The sequence below is a fragment of the Plutella xylostella genome, chromosome 20 (assembly GCF_932276165.1).
Source record: "Plutella xylostella chromosome 20, ilPluXylo3.1, whole genome shotgun sequence".
Lineage (NCBI taxonomy): Eukaryota > Metazoa > Arthropoda > Insecta > Lepidoptera > Plutellidae > Plutella > Plutella xylostella.
The window spans coordinates 2287216-2312470 of record NC_064000.1 but is presented as its reverse complement, the minus strand read 5'-3'; the positions used below and the strand labels follow the sequence as shown (position 1 = coordinate 2312470).

The 25255-nt window shown below is 41.6% G+C and overlaps 1 protein-coding gene and 1 long non-coding RNA gene across 2 annotated transcripts in view; both read right to left on the bottom strand.

The window, feature by feature from the left end:
- LOC105388764 overlaps positions 1-25255 on the bottom strand; it is a 41668-nt gene that overhangs the window by 9325 nt on the left and 7088 nt on the right. Inside the window, exons 2-17 of the mRNA XM_048628157.1 lie at positions 17485-17645; positions 15038-15226; positions 14414-14581; positions 13668-13818; positions 13061-13217; positions 10327-10497; positions 9745-9923; positions 8824-8916; positions 8326-8454; positions 7657-7762; positions 7019-7181; positions 6535-6635; positions 5269-5376; positions 4723-4872; positions 4175-4283; positions 3628-3754 (exon numbers count right to left, since the gene is read on the bottom strand). Of these exons, the coding sequence (XP_048484114.1) occupies positions 3628-3754; positions 4175-4283; positions 4723-4872; positions 5269-5376; positions 6535-6635; positions 7019-7181; positions 7657-7762; positions 8326-8454; positions 8824-8916; positions 9745-9923; positions 10327-10497; positions 13061-13217; positions 13668-13818; positions 14414-14581; positions 15038-15226; positions 17485-17645 (2262 nt within the window). The remainder of the gene's footprint in view (positions 1-3627; positions 3755-4174; positions 4284-4722; positions 4873-5268; positions 5377-6534; positions 6636-7018; positions 7182-7656; positions 7763-8325; positions 8455-8823; positions 8917-9744; positions 9924-10326; positions 10498-13060; positions 13218-13667; positions 13819-14413; positions 14582-15037; positions 15227-17484; positions 17646-25255) is intronic.
- On the bottom strand, positions 23497-24059 carry LOC125490079. The gene is made up of 2 exons (XR_007267421.1): positions 23818-24059; positions 23497-23692 (listed from the first exon to the last, which is right to left on the bottom strand). It is a non-coding gene; the product is annotated as an uncharacterized LOC125490079 (long non-coding RNA).

Here is a 25255-nt window from a genome sequence, read left to right as displayed (position 1 = left end):
GCTACAACCAACTCACATGGTTATGCCAAATCTCATGGCTTAAAACAAAACCAAATCACATGGTTACGCCAAATCTCATGGCTTAATACAACAACCAAATCACATGGTTGCGCCAAATCTCATGGCTTTATACAACAACCAACTCACATGGTTACGCCAAATCTCATGGCTTCATACAACAATCAAATTACATGGTTACGCCAAATCTCATGGCTTTATACAACAACCAAATCACATGGTTTGCCAAATCATATGGCTTAGTACAACAACCAAATCACATGGTTATGCCAAATCACATGGCTTAATACAACAACCAAATCATATGGTTATGCCAAATCACATGGCTTTATACAACAACCAAATCACATGGTTATGCCAAATCACATGGCAACTACAAATCAAACGGAGTGTTTTGTTCAACATATCAATAATACTGTTGGCCAGACAATATGATTGACACGCCAAACACAATCCAGTATGATTTAATCACTTGTAAGTACGTGTTAGTTCAAATCCTATATCTAAGGATACTAATCTTAAATTATCGTATCATTGGATACCCATAACTCATTTAATATGATGTGATGATACATGGACCCTAAAACTTGCTGTCGAGTTTATTAATCCCTCGAATACCTACCTATTTTGGTTTACTAAAACCATATCCTTTGGCATTGGGTCTGTCAAAACAAGATTAATCGTTTCTCAAACTTCCACTACTTGGGTTCTTATTAGATTCCTTCAAGGTTAACGCTTCAACGAAGACAGCGTTCAACAATAGTTTTTGTCCGACTCTGCAATATCCTGAGTATCCTGACCATCATTTGTTATGGGTCATTCTTTTAAATTCTACCTTTTCTGTAAGGTACTCGTATTACTGAACTATCTCATAATTAATCCATTACTTTACTGATTACTGAACGTGACAAAATAATATCACCGAGACTAAAATGCAAGTAAAGCCATGTACCATTGCTCTCATCAACAAAAACTATAATATCTCTCGATGGTATTGACCAACTTGAGTGACTTGAGTAATCATCCATCTACCACCGTATCTGCTGCGATTTTCATCGCTCATATCTCTCTACTCGCTCAGTACGACTTCCACCAGCGCCACACGCTCCGCACCCGCACCGATCAGTACCCATCACTGGGTAACCGACCACTAATATGGGCTACGATAACGTACTATCTACTGGTTTAGTCAATCTACCAAATGGCTCATAGAATATTACTCAAGTTTCAACAATGCCCTTAATGTTTCTGATCACCAACGTAATTAATTACATCGAATCTGGTACATGACCTACTACTGGCTTCATTATGGTATTTCTACGATCGTATTTCCCTTCTTTAAATTAAAACTTTTTAATCTCATAGAAACTCGACCACTTGAAATATAGCTTTAAAATAGGAATCTCCTTTTGCTCTGTCTGTTTTACCTATTCCAATAAATCATAAAATATCATTTATTTTATTTTTGTCAATAGCTTTTTTTAGCAATGTATTTTTTTGTGTCAGGGTGAAACAAACATAACTTCTTTCTTTTCTATAATTTTAAGATAACAAATGGGAAACAGCTGAGTTTAGTATCTTTACTAGTTAAATCTTAAGCGGAATCATCACACTGTACTGAGTGTTACTTAACATTTACCATTTCAATCAATTAGACCACAAATTGCTACAAATTTAATAAGTTTTCAATCATGATCCTGTTTCATGATGAATATTGGTCAACACGGTCATCGCAAACCCGACGTTAGCGTATTTGCAACTAATTCAGGTTTAAAATGTCAACATTGTACCGTTGACCATTAATCAAAACAATACAACCTTGCATTCCAATGGCTCGACCTATGACTCCTCACAGCGACCTATGACCTTCACATGTCGCTCTCCGCTTTCTCTCCGCCCAGTCAGCGCTGCTACCGCCGCCGGCACAACCTTCTCAGACGGGTCACATCACACGTCCTCATGTGATAACTTCATCTGTAACTAGCAAAGAAGCAGCACAGTATTTTCTTAGTAGCTCGGCCTATTCTGACCAAAAACTCTACATCTCTCATGAATCATTCTCTATGAATCTGATTGCACCACCTCACATAAGAGGACAGGGTCAACTATAAAGGGGACTTAATAAAATTAAAGACAGCACAGAGCATCCCATCCATGAACAACTTATGGATTTCAAATCAACACGACTGAAGTCGAGTAATCCTCCAGCTTTCGACTACCGCAACTACTGCTGATCATGGAATGTGAACACAAAATAGAAGGAGGAGTGGACATAAACCAACTATGATCCAACTGTATTTGCCCTGAACTCTTGTGTTCCACCGCCTGGCTTTGACCAACGTTCCAAACTGATTATTCCATCTGTTCATTAAGGGAATGATATCGACTAGTTTAGCTACATAGGCATTTATTCTCCTTAGGTTTGCTGCTGCTGTAGCTTCCACACAAATAAATCTTCTTTCTTTCTTTAAATCTTGAATAAAACAGCTCTTTAAACTGGGGCCAAGTAATATCATGAAACGATACTTGCGAAACTCTTGGAGGCTTCTTTGTAGGTCGGTCTTCGTAGGTTGTCATACCGCGCCGCCACGCCATATTATTTCGAAAGATAACAGCCATCATGAAGAGTTGTCTTTACCTCCATTATGTGTCGCTTTTACTCGATACACTCGTTTGTGTCACCTGAGAACAACATACACACAGTATTCCGTTCGATAATTTCAACCAGTTTCTAAGCTGATGCCCTTTGGTGTTTTATCATCTCAGAAAATAATCTTAACTGTTCTTATTACGTTTTTCCCAGTGCAAATAAATAAATATTAACTTCAGATGGAGATGACCTTGAAATACCTAATTAGCATTTGTACACGTCAACTAAAACAAGTTGAATCTCTGTCGCCAAGTTCACATGTTTTGTCACCTGTCACACGTGTGTCGAAACACTTTCAGACATCTCTACACACTTCCACATATGTCCACATATGATCAAACATGTTCTCATATGACCATAAATGATCACACCATATGTCCACACATGACCACACATATGTCCACACATGTCCACATATGTCCACACATGTCCACATATGTCCACACATGTCCACACATGTCCACACATGTCCACACATGTCCACACATGACCACACATATGTCCACACATGTCCACACATGGCCACACACATGTCCACATGTCAAGTCAGTCACACGTGTGTGCACCCTAGTCATTGTGGGCAAGATGAGTCAGTGTTACATAACACCTTTAATCCCGCTTCTGATGTGGGAGCGTAATGAAAAAGAAGGGGGGTTGCGGTAATAAAATAATATATTGAATCATAAATTACAATTAGGTACATCAAAATAGACATTGGAAAGATATCACCTGACGAGACGATTCAGAGCACCCTTGTTGCCGTGTCCGCAGTCGGACAACTTCTGATCCGTCGACAGTTCGAGCGATCACTTTTATACCGGGGAGTAGTAGTTTGCACCTGCAGCTTGTTTGCGTTGCTAAATTGTTTTTCTAGGCGCACGTGTTTCCTACTATTACGAAATGTTGAGTACTCCCACATATAAGTCAATGGTATATATGTAACACAACAGTGTATATACCTGTCCCTGGCGACCCCCTGCAGGGCCGCGTCCCGCCAGCGCGCGGCGCCGCGGCCGTCCCAGCGCAGCCACGGCAGCAGCAGCGCCGCCAGTTGCGGCCAGAACAGGGACGCCGGCGCCCACGGGACTGAGGGGGGAGAGGGGGTGAATAGGTGAGTATGTATAGAGACATATTATGTATTAGGCTCGTTCAACCTACCTTGACTTTGCCAAATATTTGATTAAAAATACTAGAGTCAAATATAATTTTTGAAGATTACACAGTGGCGCCTCTAGCGGAAATTTTATTTACATTTTATTTTAGAAAAAGGTCAAGACAATTTGCGGTCTTCGACTTCCCTTCACCATTTACAAATAATTGTATACCTATAAATAAATTACGTAGACTTCTTCTTCTTAGCGTTTCAATGACATACACTAGAGCTGGTTCAGGGTTTATCACCGCGGTTTTAGGATTAGGCATTCAGAATAGCGTCAGCGCTGACTGACCAAGTTCCGCTGGACATAATATAACAGTTGAAAAGCTACATAAACATTCAGCACTCACGGTAAGTCTCCTCGCTTCTGAACAGCTCATTGTGCGCCAAGAGATCCAATATTTCGGTGTCGTCCAGCCCGCGCCGCGACGCCGTCAGCAGCGACAGACACTCCTTCACCTGGGGAGGGATACATGAGTTTTAGAGTAATTGTGTTTTATACGCAAGTGCCTCTCATTTGCGATGCTTCTTCTTACCGGCAACTGGCACGCGTGGACGCGACAATTCATTGCATTCAGGTTAGCGATAAAAAACACTTTTATGAGCCATGAATGGTGATGAATTTGCAAAAAAAACTTGGTTTATGTTGTTACCGTTTTTTAATATTTTATGGCAGGAAAAGTCTAGTTCGCTAGACCATCGACCTACGACAGGTAGTGGCAAGGCTCGTAAGACCGAGGACAGAATGTTGTGGCACTCTTTGGAAGAGGCCTAGGGGTCCTACCCCAACACAAGCAAGCTTGTGCCAACCCGCACTAGGTGGTGGACAATTCCTAAAACCCTTCCTTGGAAGCAGAACCTTGCCCCAGCAGTGGGGACGTGATGGGTCGTGATGTACCTTGTCGGCGCCGAGCGCGTGCTCGGTGGCGGCGAGGAGCTGCGCGAGCTGCCCCTCCAGGTCGGAACAGACCACCAGCTCCGCCGCCGTCTCCGGCTCCGACTGCTCTGTGAAGGTTTCTGCGGAGAGCGAGATCTGCCACGCTAGGATCTGTGGGGGTTAGAGGTTAGTTTTTAGCGACTTGAAAAAAAGAGGAGGTTCGCTTTTCTTCTATATGTATGTTGTTAACGGTTTATTTTTAAATTAAGTAGGAATTGTTTATGACCCGTCCGTTATTTCGATTTCATGACTCCAAAAGCGAGATCTTTATTGTTACTGAGTTTAGTTTGTATTAAAGTTCCATGATATCATGTAGCAGGGTATATAGGTCTAGTACTTTTTGCCACTGTAATGTTTAGCTACAATGTACAGGTCTGTTGCCATCCTTAGAAAATATTCAAGACCTGAAAACTAATAAAACTATCCAAAACCGGGGTCCTTCATCAGATCTTATCAGAGTACCAACAGCAGAACCTTTCAGTCATCCATGTACAAAGTAAAACCCACCTTAGCATAGAGCGGTTGGGTGCACTTCTGAACAGCTGCCTCGGCGGCGGCGGGCGGCGGGGCCGCACCGCTCTTGCTGAATGTAGCGGCGCATGTCATCAGCACCGCCTTGGGATTAACAGAATATGTTTATTAAAATAATATAAACATGTAAGAAAATTGTAAATGTAGTTATATTTGAACACTTTATTGCATACACATAGAAACATACAAAATAGGTACAGATCATAACAGTTGACAGTCTATACACACAAAGGCGGACTTATCGCCTTAACGCGTATACAAGAGAAAGGTATTTTTTAATAGCATGCGGATTTGATCAGGGACGCGGATTGCGCACCGTTTTCCCGCGTCTCGCGTGCATATTCCACGCGTTATAATGAATACTTGTATGAACGCGTGCGTGATTAAATCCGCATGCTGTTAAAAACGGCCCAAGAATAATGTCACAACACGCTAAGTAGAATATTTACATCATATTTTTATTGCGAACTATAAAAATACAAGTCCGCATCTTCCTCCTAGGAAGCCTGCGGCCGCTTCACGGGTTCGTTATCGACGTCGATAAACTCGTTTAATTCGCGTTCCACCGCGTGTAGCGGCAGCCGGGCGGTCAAAGAAATCATGGCTGCAAAATCTTCGCCAGCTGGTTCTGGTGGGAGAATCTGGCTAGAGTTGTTCCGTGCGGCGGCCTCCAACTTCCGCTAGCAGACAGCACTTGAAGAAGAAGAATCAGAAAACGACTCCGCACTCATCACAACCCATAGGTTGTAAGGGTTGTGGTGGGTGTAGAGTAATTTTCCCGTCGCGTAGTCAGGGCCCAGAGTCACAACGCCGGTTTTCACACAGCACATTTATGCGTAGCTCTTCTTTTCACAAAATCATGGTCTTAATTATATTAGTATATCAATAAAGTCTGTTTTTTTTTTTTAAATCTAAGATACTAAACTGATAGATTCTGAACGGTTCATTTACAGTCGATTTTCCCGCCAATAGAACGATATGGCACTTAAATCGCGGGACAATCGACTGTTGATTAACCGTTCAGAATCTGTAAATTTACCCCCAAAATTCATAGAGCATTTTGACTCTTTAAAATAGGTTTAAAATTGACGTTGTGTTAACTTCAACTTTTTGACTAAAATAAAGAGTCGAAACTCGTGTGTTTCAAAGTCAATTTTAACCAGATTGTAAATTTACAATGCGGTCTACTAATTTGGGTGTTAGTATCTGAGATTAAAATACAGACTTTATGAGTTATGTTACCTTAGCCTCGTCGGGGCCGACGGGCGGCGCGCGCACGACTTTGGGCCCGTCCTCGGACGACAGCACCGCCATGATGGCCGAGCTGGACGGCTCGTCCGCTTCTGTGGAGGACAGAGGAGTTGTTTGTTATTGGGTTATATTGGACCAGGGTTCGTATTGGCGTACATTCTGCCAATCACAAGCCAAAGGCTTTTTGGACATCCTGTATACAGTTCATACAATATTTATGTGGGTTTCATTACGATATCGTACGCCCTGTCAGGACACATAGTAAACTTATAACTTGAATAAAATCCAGTTAATTTAATATTTTTGTGGGTTTTGTTACCGTCTCCCCACATAATGGTCCTTCGAGCCGAATCTGAACCAACAACCTATAGATATTTATGTGCGTTTTATAACCAGCGCAGCGCCCCACAAAATGTTCCTGGGAGCCGGATCTCAGCAACCTATGGACATACACTTATACAGTATCACGACATACCCTCAGTGACAGTGACAATCATCTTGACGTTGATGGGCAGGCGCGAGGGCAGCCACCTGGCCCCGCGCAGCGCGTCGGCCCCCACCACCGCCAGCAGCAGCGGGCGGCGCCGGCCCAGCCGCTCCAGCAGCCGGGGGAGGGCCGCGGAAAGGGAGGCCACGTCCTGAGGGGGAAGGGGAGTAGGTATTAACAATGAGGCCGCCAGTCTCCAGCGACGGCATTCAAGCAGAAACTGTCACGCGACGTCACTTTGGTGTCTTATAGTGAGGCAGGCAGTGGCTTCATTTGAAACAAGCTTGAAACCAAATGCAGCTTTTTGTGACGCCTTGAAAGGGCAATAGTGGTTAGGTACAAAATTTAATTCATGATAATGCGATTGCATGGCGCACCAGTTCAGAAAATTTTCGGTAGTGGCAACACGTAAAGTTTATAGTGATTATTTTGCCACATGCCTAAAAGGCTCAAATTGGACTCCAGTTCAACAACCTGTATTAGATTGTAAGACCTTCTTTCAATGTATATTTTAAAACTGTAATAATATGTATGATGTTGGTGTATCTTTAATAAATAAATAAATAAACCTGACGCATCACGATAACACCATTACTATCACAAATTTCTTAACAACTACTACTTACATTCCGTCCCCGGTACACGGTGCCGGTGTGCAGGATGTGGCACTGGTCCACGATGGACTTGAGCAGCAGGTGCGAGCTGCTCGACTGCGATGTCAGACCGACGAACCTGGAAACAAAACCATAATCAAGTGATGACGAGAAAGAGTGATGGTCAAAATTCAGCCAGGAAAATATTATTAGCATAAAGAGTGCGAATGAGATGAAAATATTGGAATCTAACGCAATCTGTCGGTAGCCACCGACACTTCGTAGCCAAAAGCATGGTCTTATCATTGTAAAACCAACTCTAACACCGCAACGTCGCAGTAACCTGATGGTGTAGGCAATGTCTTAGTAGAATAAGCGCAATGTAAAGAAGAATTAAGTATATACCTATTTGGATTCCACCATTCTGCGTATCTCACTTCAACGCCATCTACCGGTAATCTCCGGTAACTCTACAATCTAGTTACCTGATGAGCACGGCGCGGTCGTGCTGCCAGGAGGGCGCCAGCGCGGCGGCGCGCGCCACCAACGTGGCCTTATCATTATGGATGGCTATGCTATCTATCTGTGCTGTAATCATGATGTAGAACTCCATTAGAAATAAAAGGATTCCACATTTGACTATTTTACTTTAACGCCCTCTATGGGTAGTCTTGGGTATTTCTAACTCTATTATCTAGTTACCTGATGAGCACGGCGCGGTCGTGCTGCCAGGAGGGCGCCAGCGCGGCGGCGCGCGCCACCAGCGTGGCCTTGCCGCAGCCCGCGCCGCCGATCAGCGCCAGCGGCACCGTGCTGTCGCCCGTTACGTAACTGAAAAGAAAGAAAGTGTCATAAATATTGGGGTAAAATTGTGAACAGTCAAGGATGGATAAGGCAATAGCTTGCCGGTAACAAAAGTAGCTCAAAATTATTTTGTATAAAGGGCCGCATGTCCAGAAGCATCCAGTGATCATGAATAAAGCGGCCGACAAACGGCGCTTTTCTAACTTGCCGGATAGAAAATCAATGAATGATTTTCTAAAATCAATCAATGATTTTCTAAAATCAATGAATGATTTTCTAACTTCAGTTTTACGTGTAGATTAAAAGTAAACTTACACATAAATTATTTTCATTGTCAGAATAACAACGATGTTTGAAATGAAGATTATTTAAAAAATGTCATGGAGGTTTCCTTACGCTTTGAGCTCGTTGAGGGTGATTTCCCGGTTGGACGTGCTCTGGGCGGCTTTCTGGCAGAACGTGAGATGTTCGTTCAGCTCTTCAAATATGCTGAAACAAATATATTATTAGGTTAGGATGTTAACTTAAACACAGTAAGCTCAGGACATCATTGAGGGACTGAGGGACAGAGGAACTGAGGGACTGAGGGTACAGTTCTACTCACGGAAATTGACCACTGCTCAGCCAAAAGACATTTTAGGTCTCGTTAGAGGTGAGGGTAGAATTTGTACGCACTATGCTGCTCGGCCGCTATTGGTAGGTGTATTGCGGCTTTAAAGAGTCCGAATTCCTCCTTTTATAAGCGATTAACTAACTCATAAATGATTTTATCAAACCTATTGCTCATGTTTTATCATACTTCGACAATAACCCTTAACTTATTGACTTCTATACGCCCAACAATCTCACCTAGCAGGTATCCCACCATAGGCCGGCACCTCACTGTCGGCCACGAGGGCGTCCAACAGCGCGTCCAGGCGGTCTCCGAGCGCCTGTCGGACGCCCTCCGTGTACTGCCCCGGATTGACGTAGGACTTACGCTATTCCTCAGCACTATTCATTATAATCATGACATGTATCCATGGAAGTAGAAAAAAAGATCTTTTTTTCTACTTCCATGACATGTATCTTAAAAGGTGCAGTTGAAATGGGTCAAAACCGCGCGACGCCATTGGTGCGCGCTTCGCCGCTCGGCTGCTATTGGTGTATTGCGCCAAGAATACGTACCGAATCCTCTCTTGTCATTCGCTCATAAATGCGAGATGGCCGCCATTTTGGTTAAGATACATGATTTCTAGGTCAACTTCATAAATAATATGCAATTTTCAGTACTATATAAGTCGATTTCCTCGCTCCCATCTCTCTCGACCGTCTTACCTGGCAGGTATCCCATTATACCCGGCCGGCACCTCACTGTCGGCCACGAGGGCGTCCAACAGCGCGTCCAGGCGGTCCCCGAGCGCCTGTCGGACGCCCTCCGTGTACTCGTCCTCGCCACCGGGAGCCGCGCGGCCGCGGATGGACGCGCGGATGATGTTGCGCTCGGTTAGGTGTTGCTGAAAGGATAATGATTATAGGATGTTAGCTTCGGTTTGACAATGAGACGACTAAAGTATAATTTGAGCTTCCGATTTCGAATCTTCCAGGTCTTTAATAACGTTTCATCATGATCATCAGGTCCTGGCATCCCTAATTAAGGACATAAGCTCGAAGTGAGATTTCCACTCTGAACGGTCCTGCGCCACGCCTTTGAATTCATGCCAGCTCATGCCGAGCTCATTTAATAACGTTTCATTAACGGCATTTATTTAATTTATCAATCCGATGTATAGACTCGACATTGGTGACCCCGACGTGATTTAGACATACAAACTCCTCATACGCTGCTCGACTATGTAAAGCCATGCCCCTACACATAGGTTTATAATCACGCTAAAGGCACAACCCTCTCACTCTTACCTTCAACTGATGCTGCAGATGCGTCAGCCGGCGCGTGAGCTCGTGCTGGTGCGCCGCGTCGGGGGCGTCGACCCCGCCCGCCCCCGCGCCCGCGCCCCCGCCCCCCGCTCGGCAGACCCACACGCAGCGCCGCGCCGCTTCGACGGACATTAGGACTGTGTGCTGGATCTCCTGGTGGGGGAAAGAAGGTTTGTGTGAAAAATTGTTGTAAGGTTTATCTTTGCAAAAGAGGGGCAAAAAGTAAGCTGGTAACTTGTGATTATGTATATAGATGCCTAAGGCTGAGGCCTATTAGTGGTGCGTTGCGTTACATACTAAGGCGCTGGTACAACCGTCTGTGCGGAAAGGTAAGGCCGCAAGAATCCTATGAAGTTTCGTACTTTTAACTTGAAATCCTTATACCTGAGCTGTTACTACATTCTTTATTCAACGGCCTACCTGTTGAAAAACTTGCAGCGCGCCAACGAACCGCGCACCAGGCGCCGGCAGGGGTACTAGCGCCATCTGTGTTCCGCTACCGTACCACTATGTACACGTCGACAATTGCTACTAGCGCCATCTAGTAGCTCAGAGCTGTTTCCCACTGTATAGTTACTGTCTTTTCAGGGTTTCGACACGCAGCTGGTAGCGCGGAATAGCGAGCGTCATGACGCCAGTGTGCCACCAATTCCATTAGACACATATTTTATTAATTTGTCCCGCCACGCCAGTTGTCGGTAAAGCCACGTAATGCTGAGAATTCCCCGTGAATATCCGTAAGTACTCCTAACTTTAATTTCATATTTAAAACCTTTAAGTATCTTCCTTGATTTATACATTTCTTACCTGTTCAACAACAGTAGTAAGATAAGCATCACACGCTTCCTGTGGCAGTGTCCTAACCAGCACATCCAGTGCCTTGGCCATCTCCCGGCGCCAGCGCGCCGCCGCGCCGCGCACCAGGTGCCGGCAGCGTGGCGCCATCTATGTTCCACTACCGTACCACTACCTACACGTTAACAATAGCTGCTAGCGCCATCTAGTAGCGCAGACCTGTGTCCCACTCTATGGTTACTGTCATTTCACAGTTTCGCCACGCAGCTGGTAGGGCCAGGGTAGTAGTGTGCCGCCAATTTTCTTCTCCTGTAAGTTTCTTCCTTGATATATCTATCTCTTACCTGCTCAACAACAGTAGTAAGATAAGCATCGCAAGCCTCCTGTGGTAAGGTCCTAACTAGCACATCCAGTGCCTTGGCCATCTCCCGTCGCCAGCGCGCCGCCGCGCCGCGCACCAGCCGCCGGCAGGGGCTACTAGCGCCATCTATGTTGCACTACCGTACTGACATCTACACCGTACCACTAATTACGAATTAACCAATTGCTACTAGCGCACTCTACTACTAGTTTCGCCATGCAGCTGGTAGAGCGGCATGACGTCATCAGTGTGCCGCCGATTCCATTAGACAGTTTTTTTTATTTGTCCCGCCGCGCTGTCTGGATGTCCGTACTTCTGAATGTGATTCCTTATTCTAAGCCTATAAGTATCTTCCTTCATATATCTTAGTATCTCTTACCTGTTCAACAACAGTAGTAAGATACGCATCGCAGGCTTTTTGCGGCAGAGTCCTAACTAGCACATCCAGTGCCTTGGCCATCTCCCGACGCCAGCGCGCCGCCGCGCCGCGCACCAGGCGTCGGCAGGGGGGCGTGGCGCCGACTATGTTCCACTACCGTATAACTATCTACGCATTAACAATCTTTAAGTGATGCTTAGGATTGTCGTTCGTTAATGTGCAATGGTATTAAAGTCGCTTTTTCTTTTAGTGAGCTGCTTCTTACGACTTACTGTGATTTCAGGATTACATTGCGCTGTCAGCCTTCTCTGTAGTAGTCATTTGTGATCGCAGTGCAGCCAGTTGGCTGTAAGGCTGAAAGATTCCCATAATGGACAACATTTCAAAAAACTATAGCTGCTATAAATCGAAAACCATTTCGAGATTTAGCTCTAAAGACCACAAAAATAATGTTTTTGTATTTTTTGGATGTATTATTTTCGAGAAATTCATAAAATAATAAAAAAGTGCTGATGACGTCATGCATCAGGTGCGATGCATTTTGATGATCAAAGCCCATAGATTTAAAAAACAAAATAACTGTCACTTTCATTTTTGATTGACGTTGACGTTTTATCGTGACGTTGTTGTTTATTTGGGTCATTTTCATAAATTCTATTCTGACACTTTCTGACTATTTTTTTTATTTATCATATAAAATGGTTAGTACGTATTAAAAGATGACCTCTATATAATATGTCCCAGAGCATGCCACCGCCTACATAGCTGAAAAAATGCTTTTACCTACTTATTTTTTTACATGATAAGTACTTGGTATCATCAAAAATATCAATGTCATTTGAAAATGACCCATTTGTTGGTTGGCATGTAAACAAAGTTTAAATGTCACTTGTCAGTGTCATCTATACTTTTTTCGAGACTAAGGCAAAAGACAAAAATTAAAATTGAGCCTAATATGTGATGTCACTTCCGGTTTTAAAATAATTAACTTTAAAGTTAAAAATAACATGCAAAAATTAATGTATATTCAAAATAAAAAAATACGGGTCCTCTAATTTTTAATAAACTTTCCGAATAGCTAATAAAAATATAGGGTAAAGAAAATGAAATGTTGTCCATTCCGTAGTTTTAGCTTTAATTTCTTATTCCACGACCGTATACATCTCTTATTTCTAGCGTACCTGTTCAACAACAGTAGTAAGATAAGCATCGCAAGCCTCCTGTGGCAGAGTCCTGACTAACACATCCAGTGCCTTGGCCATCTCCCGGCGCCAGCGCGCCGCCGCGCCGCGCACCAGGCGCCGGCAGGGGGGCGTGGCGCCCGCGTCGTGGGTGTACCTGGGGGGGAGAGGGTGGTTAGAGGTAGCTGTGGTGTGCGGAGGACTTCTCTCATAAGTACTTCTCTCTCTCTGCTGGTGATCCTTATTTGAAATAAATAAATAAAGATTGAGATGAGAGAGATATATGTTGAAAGAGGGTGATGCTTATAAGGTTCAGTTTAAGATGGAAGACATGGGACAGTAAGGTTCTAAGTTATTTATTATGACGAACGCAGTTTTTGAAGCTAGGTAATAAGATTTTTTTTTTTCATTTCTTTCACAGATTATGTAGTATTTTCGGACTTATTGATACTATACTAATATCATCAGCCCGTAATAATTCACAAGCCTCTTGGTTAACAAATTAAGGGTCACTTCAACTTTTTTGGTATCCGAGACTTGAGAGCAATATCGGACATCGAAGCCCTCAGCCAAACGATCACAGTTAACAAACACAAACCCCACTCACCATTTATTCAACAGCGCCTTATCATTCTCATCGGTGGCCGCCTCCAACGCCGCCTGGAAGTCGGCGGACTCCAGCGTGTGCGGCAACAGCGGCGTGCCCAGACCCGAGTTGAGGAATAGAACTGGTACCACTGCGCCCAGCTCGGATTGACCTGGAAGGAGTTGGGAGTTAGTGGGGTGTGAAATGTGAAGCGATGGATTTGAAAAAAACAGTGGGCGATAGAAGGCTGAATATGATGATGATGATGATGATGATGAGACTTCAAATGGTGTTATGACCCGGAGTTGAGGAACAGCATCGGCACCACTGCACCCAGCTCTGATTGACGAGAAGGAGTTGGTGGGGTGTGAAATGTGAAGAGATGGATTTGGAAATATGGAATGTCGACTGGTATGGACTGGTAGCCGAAAGAGGGTGGCTTAGAACACTTTAGCAAAATCGTGTATTGTGGGTTGTTTTTAGTCCACAAAAACAAAAGGCTATAGAAGTCTAAGGGAGGGCTACGTTAGAAGCTGTTTTGTCTGTTTTTTTATGCCCCTGGGAGTCCAAAGACAATCTCTAAACACTCAGCAGCTCTGGACTGCCATAGTGCTCCTATAGCACCTTGGCACGATTGCTTCAATATAAGCTTTAACCGTCTTTGGTCTCTATCGCTATACATCGATCCCCGCGCTCTGATAGTACCTTGGTATGGTCAGCTTCAGTCTTTGGTCTCTATCGCTATGTATCTAGGTGTATATACTCACGAGCCAGCTCAGCAGTGCAAAGCTGCGGGAAGCGATGGTCCCGCTGCTGCTCCAGAGGGGACCGCCAGTGCAGGTCGGCCACGTGCACGCGCCAGCCGCGGCGCCGCGCCCGCACCCGCAGCCGGGCCGCCGCCCCGCATTGGAGCGCGCCTTTCTCGGAGCAGCAGTCTGGGGGGGGAAGGGAGGGTGTTGTTATTTTGAGGTTGAGTTGAAGTCTAAATTTGACAGAATGTGCGGTACTTTTATTGTATGTCTCAACGATTTTTACGAATTATTGTCACAAGCATTGCAATAAATGATTTTGATTTTATTTGAGTTTGATAAAAGGTTGCACGAGTAGCGTCTTGATTGTGCTATCGTATAGTGGGTTGGTTGCTTATGGTGACTGGATAGATATAATCCAGTGATACGTCAGTACAATCGTATCTGTTTTTTACATAAAATATTATGTCAAACAGTCACTAACTTTGGTCACCATGATGTAAGGATTTAGCCAGTGGACAGATTAGCGTCATTAGACGACTAGCCATGGCTAAAAGTCCTTGGTCTTTAGTACCAACTGCACTAAGACCATATCTTTGCACACTACAACAGCTTATCCCTACTCTCCACTTCAAACCTCACCTTGCGAGTCCGCAGCGCACACATAGATCAGCATCGCCTGCCGCCTCCTCGCCCGCTGCGCCGGCAGCCGGCCCAGCAGCGCGGCGCGGTGTTCCTCGGGCAGGGAGGCTACTGGCACCGGCGCTGGCGGCCCTTCGAGCTCCTTGGGGGACGCGCATGTTGCCACGGGGGAGGAGAGCGAGATGGAGTCTGGAAGAGAGCGAGATAGGAAGATAAATTAAAAATTGATACAAATATCAATTATTTGTTTGTAGTAAGTACCTATGTCGTGACACTTTAGACCTGAGACTTTGAGTAAGTACCTATATGGTTCTTATATTATTATGTTTCCAATCGAGAGAGCAAGGCGCAGGTACAGTAAGGGGCAGAGAAACCTGACCCCCCTCAGAAGCATTGTTACTATGAGAGGCGGGTCAGGTTTCTCTGCACCTGACCGTACTAGAATGACAGATATTATAAGACATGTTTTATAATACACTCACGGGCAATGAAAAGGTTAAACTGAGAAAAGCACCAAATTACTTCTAAACGGAAAAGGCTAGCTTAATGCTGTCTTCTACAACATTGAAGTACCTACATTTAACAGATTATCAGGATATTACCAACTAAAATCGGTAATAATATGTTCCAATTTTAAATTAAATCTTAGAAAAAATTTATGCGTTTGTTGTCGGCATTTTGTGAGTGGAACTTTTTCATTGCCCGTGAGTGTAATATAACCGAGTCCGTGTTTAGTTGCTATATGATAGCTTCCAATCGACGATTATGGATTTATATTTGCCCTGATAAAATACCTACAAACATTAACTCTGTGATAGTAAAGCTGCGATTACTAAGTTATGGTCGACACAATAGGTAAGTATATTGCAAAAGATAATGTTTTCCGGATACCAATCACATTTACCTGTATAATGACCTAAAATGCTGTTAAAATTACACATACTTCAAACATTATAGCGTGCCCTCACAACAACTATTATTACCGGAGTAGGGATGCTATTGTGAAACTCATATTGATTGTTGTGCAAATAAAGCCCTGGCTACAGTGCAGATTGTCGAGATAGCGCACGGAGCTGAGACGCGGAGGTGTCAGGGTAATGGGATGGAGGGATTCAGACGTAAGCTGCTTTCTTCTGTTTATTTAAACGTATTGGGGGGATTTTATCTATAACCGATCGAGGGTATTTGTGCAAACAGGCTAAAAATAAACTACAATCATGATAAATCTCATGGCTTGAACGGCATAATAATAATAATAATAATGATGACTGGTCCTTTTTATGAGGGTCCCGTGTACGCAGGAAAAAAGTGTTCGTGATGTCTTGCCGCTCCTCCCGATTAATATTAGGTTTAACCAACTAATCTTAAACTTACCTTCTCACCTAACATTAGCTAAAGCAGATACATAATATACCATACGACTGACCAAAAGTGCAGCTAAATACTCCCTACCATAGACTATATTCTATGTCCCTACATATATGAACAAACAACACAAATCCTGAGTGTTATATCCCGTTACGCAGTCCATCCATAACAGTCGTGCCGCATCAGTCATCAAGCTTCACACACGAATTCAATTTGGTTACTAAACGTAGAAAGCCCTCACGTACCGTACGCCGTCCTACTCAATTAACTGGCAGGTCACTTTAGCTTACGAAAACGAATTTTCTGAGCCCTGCTGCGGTACACGACTCTATCTCGTTGTATTATGGCTGGATAGGTCTGGTTAGTTTGTTTTGTGTGAAGCTAGAGGCGTCCCTTTGCGCGTACGATGTCGGATTGGCTCGCTGCCAGGATGACGACAGAGGCACCGGCATTTGTAATCTGATTCACTTCCACCTGGGTTCACCTACGCCACACGTGATTGGTAGGGACTTTGGGCTGCATTGTAGTGTCGGTTATTATAGGTCAGGTATTTGGATTGTCGACAAGACAAGTCGAGGTGAATCAGTATGATACTCAACAGAACCAAAACTTTACACCATCTAAATTCTAAAGTATCGAGGACCTTGCGTATTCAAATGCATTACAGTAGTATTAGGTACGTGTTAACATATGTAATTATAGTTATCTTATCTCTGCTTAGACAAGATTTTCTACTACTTTTGACTCGCTCGAAATAGTTGTAGGTTATCGAAAACACAGGAGGGAGAGGATTGCTAAAGCGTTGACGAGACGGGCTGATTTTTCGATAGTCAGATAAAAGTTATCTTGAAATAATTCTGATGCTGTCGCGTCAAAATGTTTGTATAAGACAGTGACAGCAACGAATTCATTCCACGGATAACATTTATCTAACTATTGAAAAAGCAGCCCTAAGGACTCGCGTTTTTGCCATGAACATAACATAAGTACATTTAAGATTTAATTAAGCATACACAGCTTTATTAAATTATTACGTAGACCTATCGTTCATACATTGATAGACTCGTATAAGCACTTACCAGACACGCTAGAAGCGACGGTCCTAGGCCCGCGCAGAGGCTTCTTGTCCTTGGCGGGGGCAGTAGGTTCCAGCAGTGGCTGGCTGCGTTCGGGAGCCGCCTCCTCCACCGGCGGCTTGGCCACGCGGTACGACGGCGACCTGCGGGCGCAACAGTGCGATCTACGCTATGTTATTGTGACTTAGATTAGCAATATACAAAAAAGATGGTGCGTCACATACAAAAAAAATGTCTGCAGTTTGTTTAAGTACTGTCAAATTGTTTTAAGTTAATGACGACCATTGTACCAATGAATAAAGTCACAAATCTTCTAACTGAACTGATTCAAAATAAAAGTTTTGTGGCTGTTGAAACGTTTCTTTTGCTAGTCTCTATCAAAATATATTTGATAAAGGTTCTCAAAAGGCAATCCTTATGTCCATACAAAATTTCAATACGAGTAAGTATTTTGAAACAATCCTAACTAATATTATAAATGCGAAAGTAACTGTGTCTGTCTGTCTGTCTGTCTGTTACTCTTTCACGCCAAAACTACTGAACGGATTTGAATGAAATTTGGTAAACATACGGTCTAGACCCTGGGAAAGAACATAGGCTACTTTTTATCAAGGAATCCCCACGGGAAAACTTTTTAAGGCGAAGCGAAGCGCGCGGGAACAGCTAGTAATCGATAAAAGCTTAAGTATAACCATTGGAAATAAACCGCAGAACTTTTCCACAACGGCGAAAATGAAAACAACAATATAATGTGAAGCCGCAACAGTCTGCGCTACATCAATCATGGTCGGTCAATGTTTAACGTACAAACATCATAGCACGGATGGAGTAGTAAAGAGAATTGGTGTAGGTACTTATGAAATGTAGGTACATACATAATATAATAGGGGTATAGTATAAGTAGTAAAATGATCGTGGCCGCGATCGCGGTCACGGAAAAATCGTTTCATCAGAAAAAAAGAACTCTCAAAATGATCTTCCCAAAATAAAAACTACACACATATTTATCGTCCAACTAAGCTACTCATAAGCATTGGGTCTTGGTCGTGAATATTAACAGTTTTTAGTATAAAATAAATTGACTTCAAAAGTAATGATTGTGGGTGGTGTTGTAGGTATGTACTGTAGGGACCTATGAGCGATCCTCCCCTCCTTTATAAACTGCTGGACACGGGTTTAAAGCGTTGCTTGTGAAGCCCCTGAATAGACGTCAAACAAAAGTGAACTTTACCGAGCTTAGGGCAGAGCTAGTTTAGGTGCCACCAATAAATTTTTATGGACCAAATTATTCGTCATCCAGCCTAAACCTAGATAAATATGAAAGTACTTATCTAATTATTGTACGTGTAGGTATAATACATAAAACACGCTAATACATAAAACATACGCCTGTAAATATGTACTGACTAGATATACCCATATAAATACGTAAAGTCAACTTAAATCAGTGAGTAAGCTCCGCATAAGTATGCAAATCACACGAGCTTTGTGCGGCCACCACACCAGCGAAATGAAATAAAAAAGCTTTGTGCTCAAAGCGTGCTAGCTTTAGAATAATATTGAATTTAACACAACGAGTCAACACATGAAAGTTAATGGGGCTGGATTTTAAAGCCGTTTATCCCAAGTTTTTGTATTATGTTATAGATCTGGCTAATATTAAATATGTAAAAACATACCTAACTACTTGCATCGAATATACTTACATTAAATATTAATATATATTTTATTAGATAGTTTTTAAATACATATTTTAAAATGGTTAAATGTATAAAATAGGTATATTATAAAGTTATATGTTATGTTTTATATTTTTAAGTACCTACCTACTTGTTTAGTTTTAAGAAAATGTTGCTATGCCCTGCAGGGAGCTATGTTAAGGATACTTATATGTACATAGATTTAAGAACAGTGTAATACCAACATAGTTGCAATGAATAAATGATTATGATTATGATTATTAATAACTTGTGTTCTACAACGTTACTCGTCGTAGGTAGGTAAGATCAAAAACTACAAAAGTACCTACTAGTAGAAAAGTATAAAATACCAACTCATATCATAATACTTAAATATATCCTATCTAAGATAAAAAATCTACAGGTTTACAGTAACAAAGAAAATTTCCCCTCATATCACCCGTTACACCATGTCATGTAAGGCTAATCGTTCGAACTGGGTCACCACACCACTGATGTAGGTATATTACAGCTCAGAATAATTATAACCATGTTAAAACCCCCGACATTCAACACTAAAATTGACTAAAAATCGAATAACATTTGAAGCCTTTTTGTAAAAATATGGCTAACATTACCTATGCTATGACTCCAAAAAAAGCAAATCGAAAATCGGTTCAGCCGTTAGGGAGCTACGCTATCACAAACGGATACACAGACACATTCAAATAATACCACCCCTCTTTTTCGTCGCGAGTAAATAATATTAAATTAAATAACGCCCTCATAACATTTAAGTATATTCCATTCACCAACTTTGAAAAAAGAAAGCGGGAATCTTTTTTTTCTTTTTTATTGCTAGCAGAACTCAAAATAAGGTTAGTATTTTTAGCAGCCAGTGCCATGCGGCCAAAAATCTTTTTTTAACTATGTTTTGTTAATGCAACAAATAATAAATAACAAATATGGTTCGTTTGAACTGGTTTGCCAAAACAAACACACCTCCATGGCGAGGCGTGGCGTTCGATAATAGGGAGGAGGGGGTATGGGGAGGGAAGGGGTTCGCAGGATCGAAATAAACTTCAGGTTTGAGCCCTGACTCCAGGTTTTAAAAATATTTTTTCTATGTAAAATATACGTTTGTACCGCACCACATTCACATTATTTATTTTGTTTCTAATTTCTTTCGTAGGTACGTTAACATTGTGGACGTTTTTATCAATTCCTAGTCTTAAATAGTTATAATGTCGGTTTAGATAACACCATTAAATAACTAAAATGATTTCTTGTAAGCAGTCCCTGGTTACAACCTTTACAACAATAAATCAATATCAACTGCCAGAGCAAGGACCAAGCCGCCCGTCGTAGCGGCCGCCCGCCCGCTGACGTCACGAGGCGGGGCAGTGACGTCAGCGCCCGCGTGACGTCACGACGACCCAGATCGCAGCGGTTCCCACGAGTGGTTACTGAGGTTACGACAGACGTCATCCAACCTCCTTGGGTTTGGTACTTTTCAGTTATTGACGCCGCGCCCCGTGTTACTACGTGAACTATTGCAGTTAATTTGTACAAGAGATTCTGAGTGTGTCTTTTGAGTAGGGAAGATGTGGGAAGATGCAACTTAGTACCCACTAAGCTGATTGGGCAACATTGGATTGCTGAACTTTCCTCAGAATAATGACGGCATAGATTGTGTTTTTGTCTGCTCAGTATAAAACTTAGAGAGATTAGAGCTTCTCGTTAGAGATGTATTATGTTTCTTGGATTAGAGATAGCCACAGGGGTCAGTAAAATAGTAGAACAACTGAGTTAAGAGACTTGGTTTTTTTGACAAGTATTGTTTTTGATGGGATCTCATTTCTTTTTGTATTTTGTAGACAGTTCTACTTTTTTTTCTTTTCGGTACCTTCTAGGTACGTAGGTGCGTCAACTTAGTTTGGTAGGTACCTACCTACATAAATCGCAAACTTGAGATAAAAATCAAGAATCTTTATTTTTAGCTAGTAATGTAAGTAATGAATAAACGTAGCTTTGATACTTCGTACTGCATCAAATTTCCCTAATTAAATTTCAACCTTAGTTTCCAATACACAAAGTTCATTGTACATTAAGAAAAATTTACTATAAGTGGTAGCACTGGTAGCCTGATGTGCTTTGTCCGTAGGTAGGTAATCCATTCTTTGCGGATTTAATTTGCATGACGGGAATTTTTTGCTCGATTTGGCAGGGGGACTACCGTGCGCCTATATTTACTTGGTGCAGATATGTGATCATGAAATTATTTAAGCAGTTATGTACCTATCTAGAAAACTGGACCAAAATTGAAAAATTTTACTCGAGTTGGTACAGTGCCTCCAAATATTTTAATTTTCCCTTGATTCATACACCAAACACTACTTATATTCCAAATTTGAAGCTTCTAGGTCTGCTAGAAGAGCCTTAGAATTTTTATGATTGGTGAGTGAGTGAGTGAGTCAGTGACAAAATTAAGAAACTTTGACCCGTTATAATTCTTAAACTACCGGTTCAAATTGAATGAAATTTGAAATATACCGTGTCTTTACAATGCCTGCATGGTTAGTGAAAATTCAGTCTTCTAGTTTTATCCACAACGAAGTTACTGGGGGTCGAAAATGGCCTGAATTGCTTCGAGAAAAGGATGGTACGGCCGTGCCGCTTTTTTGCTCGACTTGGTGAGGGCACTGCCGTGCCCCCAGATTTCTCTCTTAGAAATGATGTAGAAAAGGCATGAAATGACGTTACTTTATGTCCGTTGCCTGTAACCGTGATTAAGCTTTATCCTCAGACATCCATCACAAATCCCTAACGTGATAGGTTGTATTGTATGTATTTATAATATTAAGTAGATGGTCTTTTTTATCGAAAAGAAATATAAAGGAGAATGTATTTCAATGTATTTCCATTCTCGGATTTGTGCGGACTATTGCTGACGGGTGGCTGAAGGTAGAATTTCCATCGAACATCAGCCTTATATTTGCACGGAGGTTGCAAGTGTTTTCGGTGGAGACCTGTGAACGTCCGGTGTGAAATGACTAAGAATTAGGTATATAGAAAGTCCGAGAAAGCTAACAACGGGTAAAATATTTCATTAAACTTTCTGGTAACTTGATGGAAATAAACTGATTGTCAAATATACTTTATTGCAGAAAACCGTTTGTTTATTTTTTTGTTTATGTAGCCAGTGTAGTGCATCGAAGTAATGTGTACGTAAGTACTTACTTATTACTTCCATGGTATAGTGAGTGTCCCACTGCTGGGCAAAGGCCTCCTTGTTTAGTTTAGCTAGTATAAATGCAGGTTTATATTTTACTGTCTATCTAGAATCTAGACATAATGGAATTAACTTCTAGAACGCTGGAAAGCATGACACTATTAAATCTTCTGAAGTTCCAAAGTTTGCGCAGAAGTTTTAATAGTTTAATCGAAAGAGCCGTGGTTGCTAAAGTTAAGATTGTTGTTATTTCCGCCTTACTTTTAGTTTTAGCTTTCAGCCGTTACTGAAAAAGCGTTGGTGCCTAAATAAATATTATAAGTAAATATGTAAAATATGTATGTATATATGTATCATTCATGTAGGCCTATGCCATGCACTGGTCTATTTGAATGTACTTTGTAAAGCTGTAAGTATACCTACTTAGAAGTGTAAAAGGATGAAGTACTTTATTTGTATTTCATCAAAATATAATTTAATTTTCTTAGTATTTGGTAGGAAGAATCTTACGTACATAAGTAGGTAGTTAGATAAATTTTAAATAATTTTTCCAAAAATTGTACCTCTTAAATTAGTGCAGGATGAAAGCCAAGATCTAGAATCTAGAATCAAGACGGTCGGCGGACGGGGGTGGCGCAAGCTAATCGTATTCGCACCTCATTAATATGGCGGTAATGACGATTACCTACAAACATGTATAGGTATGTAGTACTCAATGTAAATACATACTCAACCAAAATGTATGGGGATAAAAATCATGATAAGTAGGGGAGCGGGGGGCTAGTTGTAACAGGGGTAAGTAGTAACAAGCATTTTTTACCTACATAATAGAAGAATATTAATTTAATTTTCAATCCAATGTACTATTTAATACGCAATGTATCATTTTAGCGTGGTAAGCATCCCGCCGGACGGCGCAGGAAGCGGTGCTGTGCAGGCGCTCCGAAAAAGCCAGGTTTCGGTCTTTTTTTCGTTTATACGAAATTGACTAGCATAAAATTCATATTGTTTAGGAGTTTTTGTTTAACAAAAATACATTTAGAATTTGTTTAGTTTCGTTATAATTAATTTTAATTTTACAACAATTAAGCGGTTTATTTTAAAAAAATGTTATTTTAAAAACCTGTCCTATGGGGTATGTTGTAACAGTTTTACGGGGCTAGTTGTAACATGTTATAACTTACCCCCTTATGTATTTATTAGTTATGAAATATCGCGTCCGTACTTAAATTTATTCTTTTAGTATTTTGAATACTTCTTCGTTTAACTTCCTTAATTTTTATTTTAGAATGATACACTACTAAAGACGGCTCGCGACCTATCACGTGAGTACAATGCACAGCGAAAAGCGGGTGACTCGCTTGCGAGTCACCTCTGACTACCCCTTCGGGGATTACAGTCGTGAGCATATGTATGTATGTACACTACTAAAGAAAATCTACACGTGCTACCAAAAGTCAAGATGTTTACGAATTGCCCTCTGCTGAAGTCTTATAAAATAAAATCAGTGTACGAAAAGCCGCAAAAACTTTTAATTTATATCATGCATTTTATATAGATATGTGAAAAAGAAGAAAAGTAACAATTCTTAATCAGTCGGCTATATCAAACCCAGATTGGTTTTTCAAGAGGAAGAAGAAGCTAAAATATCTTAGTACTTGCTTACTTGCTTTACTTTGGATTACTTGAACATTTAAAACCTGTTAAGTGTCTGAAGTATTTTTATGTCAAATAAATCTTAATAAAATGTAAAACTGGTATTCTATTCTTAATGTTACAATTTGCCCCCAGCTCGTTACAACTAGCCCCAATCACGGGGCAAGTTGTAACACCCGCCACTTTTTTTTCAAAAGCGTTTTTACAAAAAGCCTTGACAGTTTTGATTATAATTTTCTTTGAAATTGATAGATGGATAGTTGTTAATTGGAATAGTATTGCTGGATTTCCTGAATACTAAACAAGTAAGTTTTCATAGCCAAGAAACCAAAAAATGTTACAACTAGCCCCCCGCTCCCCTACCTAGGTGATAAAAATCATGATGAAGATTTGAGAATCGGTAATTAACTAATCATTAAAATGGAGACCACGATTAGGCAAACGTTGAACGCCTTCCGGCTAGATGGGGTGACGACTTGCGAACTACAATAATGCTACGTGCATAAATATCACAATTAGCTAGGGTAGCTATTAAATACATTCTTTCATCAATTTTAAACTGAAAGAAGTAGGTATCTCTACGTACGTTTTTTTTTGTATGTCTGATTTATGTGGTGTTCAATAAAGCAATATTCTATTCTATTCTATTCTACGTACAATATACGGTCAGCTGCATAAGTAGCTGTACACTTTTGTACCTTGTCAAACTCGTGGTTCGTTATGATGGTAGTTTGACAAGGTACTAAAGTGTATAGCTACTTATGCAGCTGACCGTACATTGCGGCAATCACACGCATCCTCGTCTCACTCTCATCACAAACTCTGAATGGCCGACTCAAATAATAGTTGACCTAATCCCAGCGTGGTGTCTTTGTCCTCTATAAAGACCCGAGTTTATGAATGTGTCGCTAAAATAAGCACAGCTAATTGGCCGATTTGCTGGTATGCGCGCGCGCATGTGCGCAGCGAGTCGACAACAACAACAGCTCTTAAGGCCGATTCACACACTGTTTAGTGCGAGTTTTAAGACTAAGTAGACGTATATACAATGCTGAGTATGTATGGCAGATCCAAAAGTTTTGCAAATACTATACAAGAAGCCCAGTAATGTAAGTCTACTTAACACTCGCACTAAACAGTGTGAGAATCGGGGTTCTACCTTTTTTGGCCTAAGATTTATTTGCCTAATCTCATATTGCATAGTAAC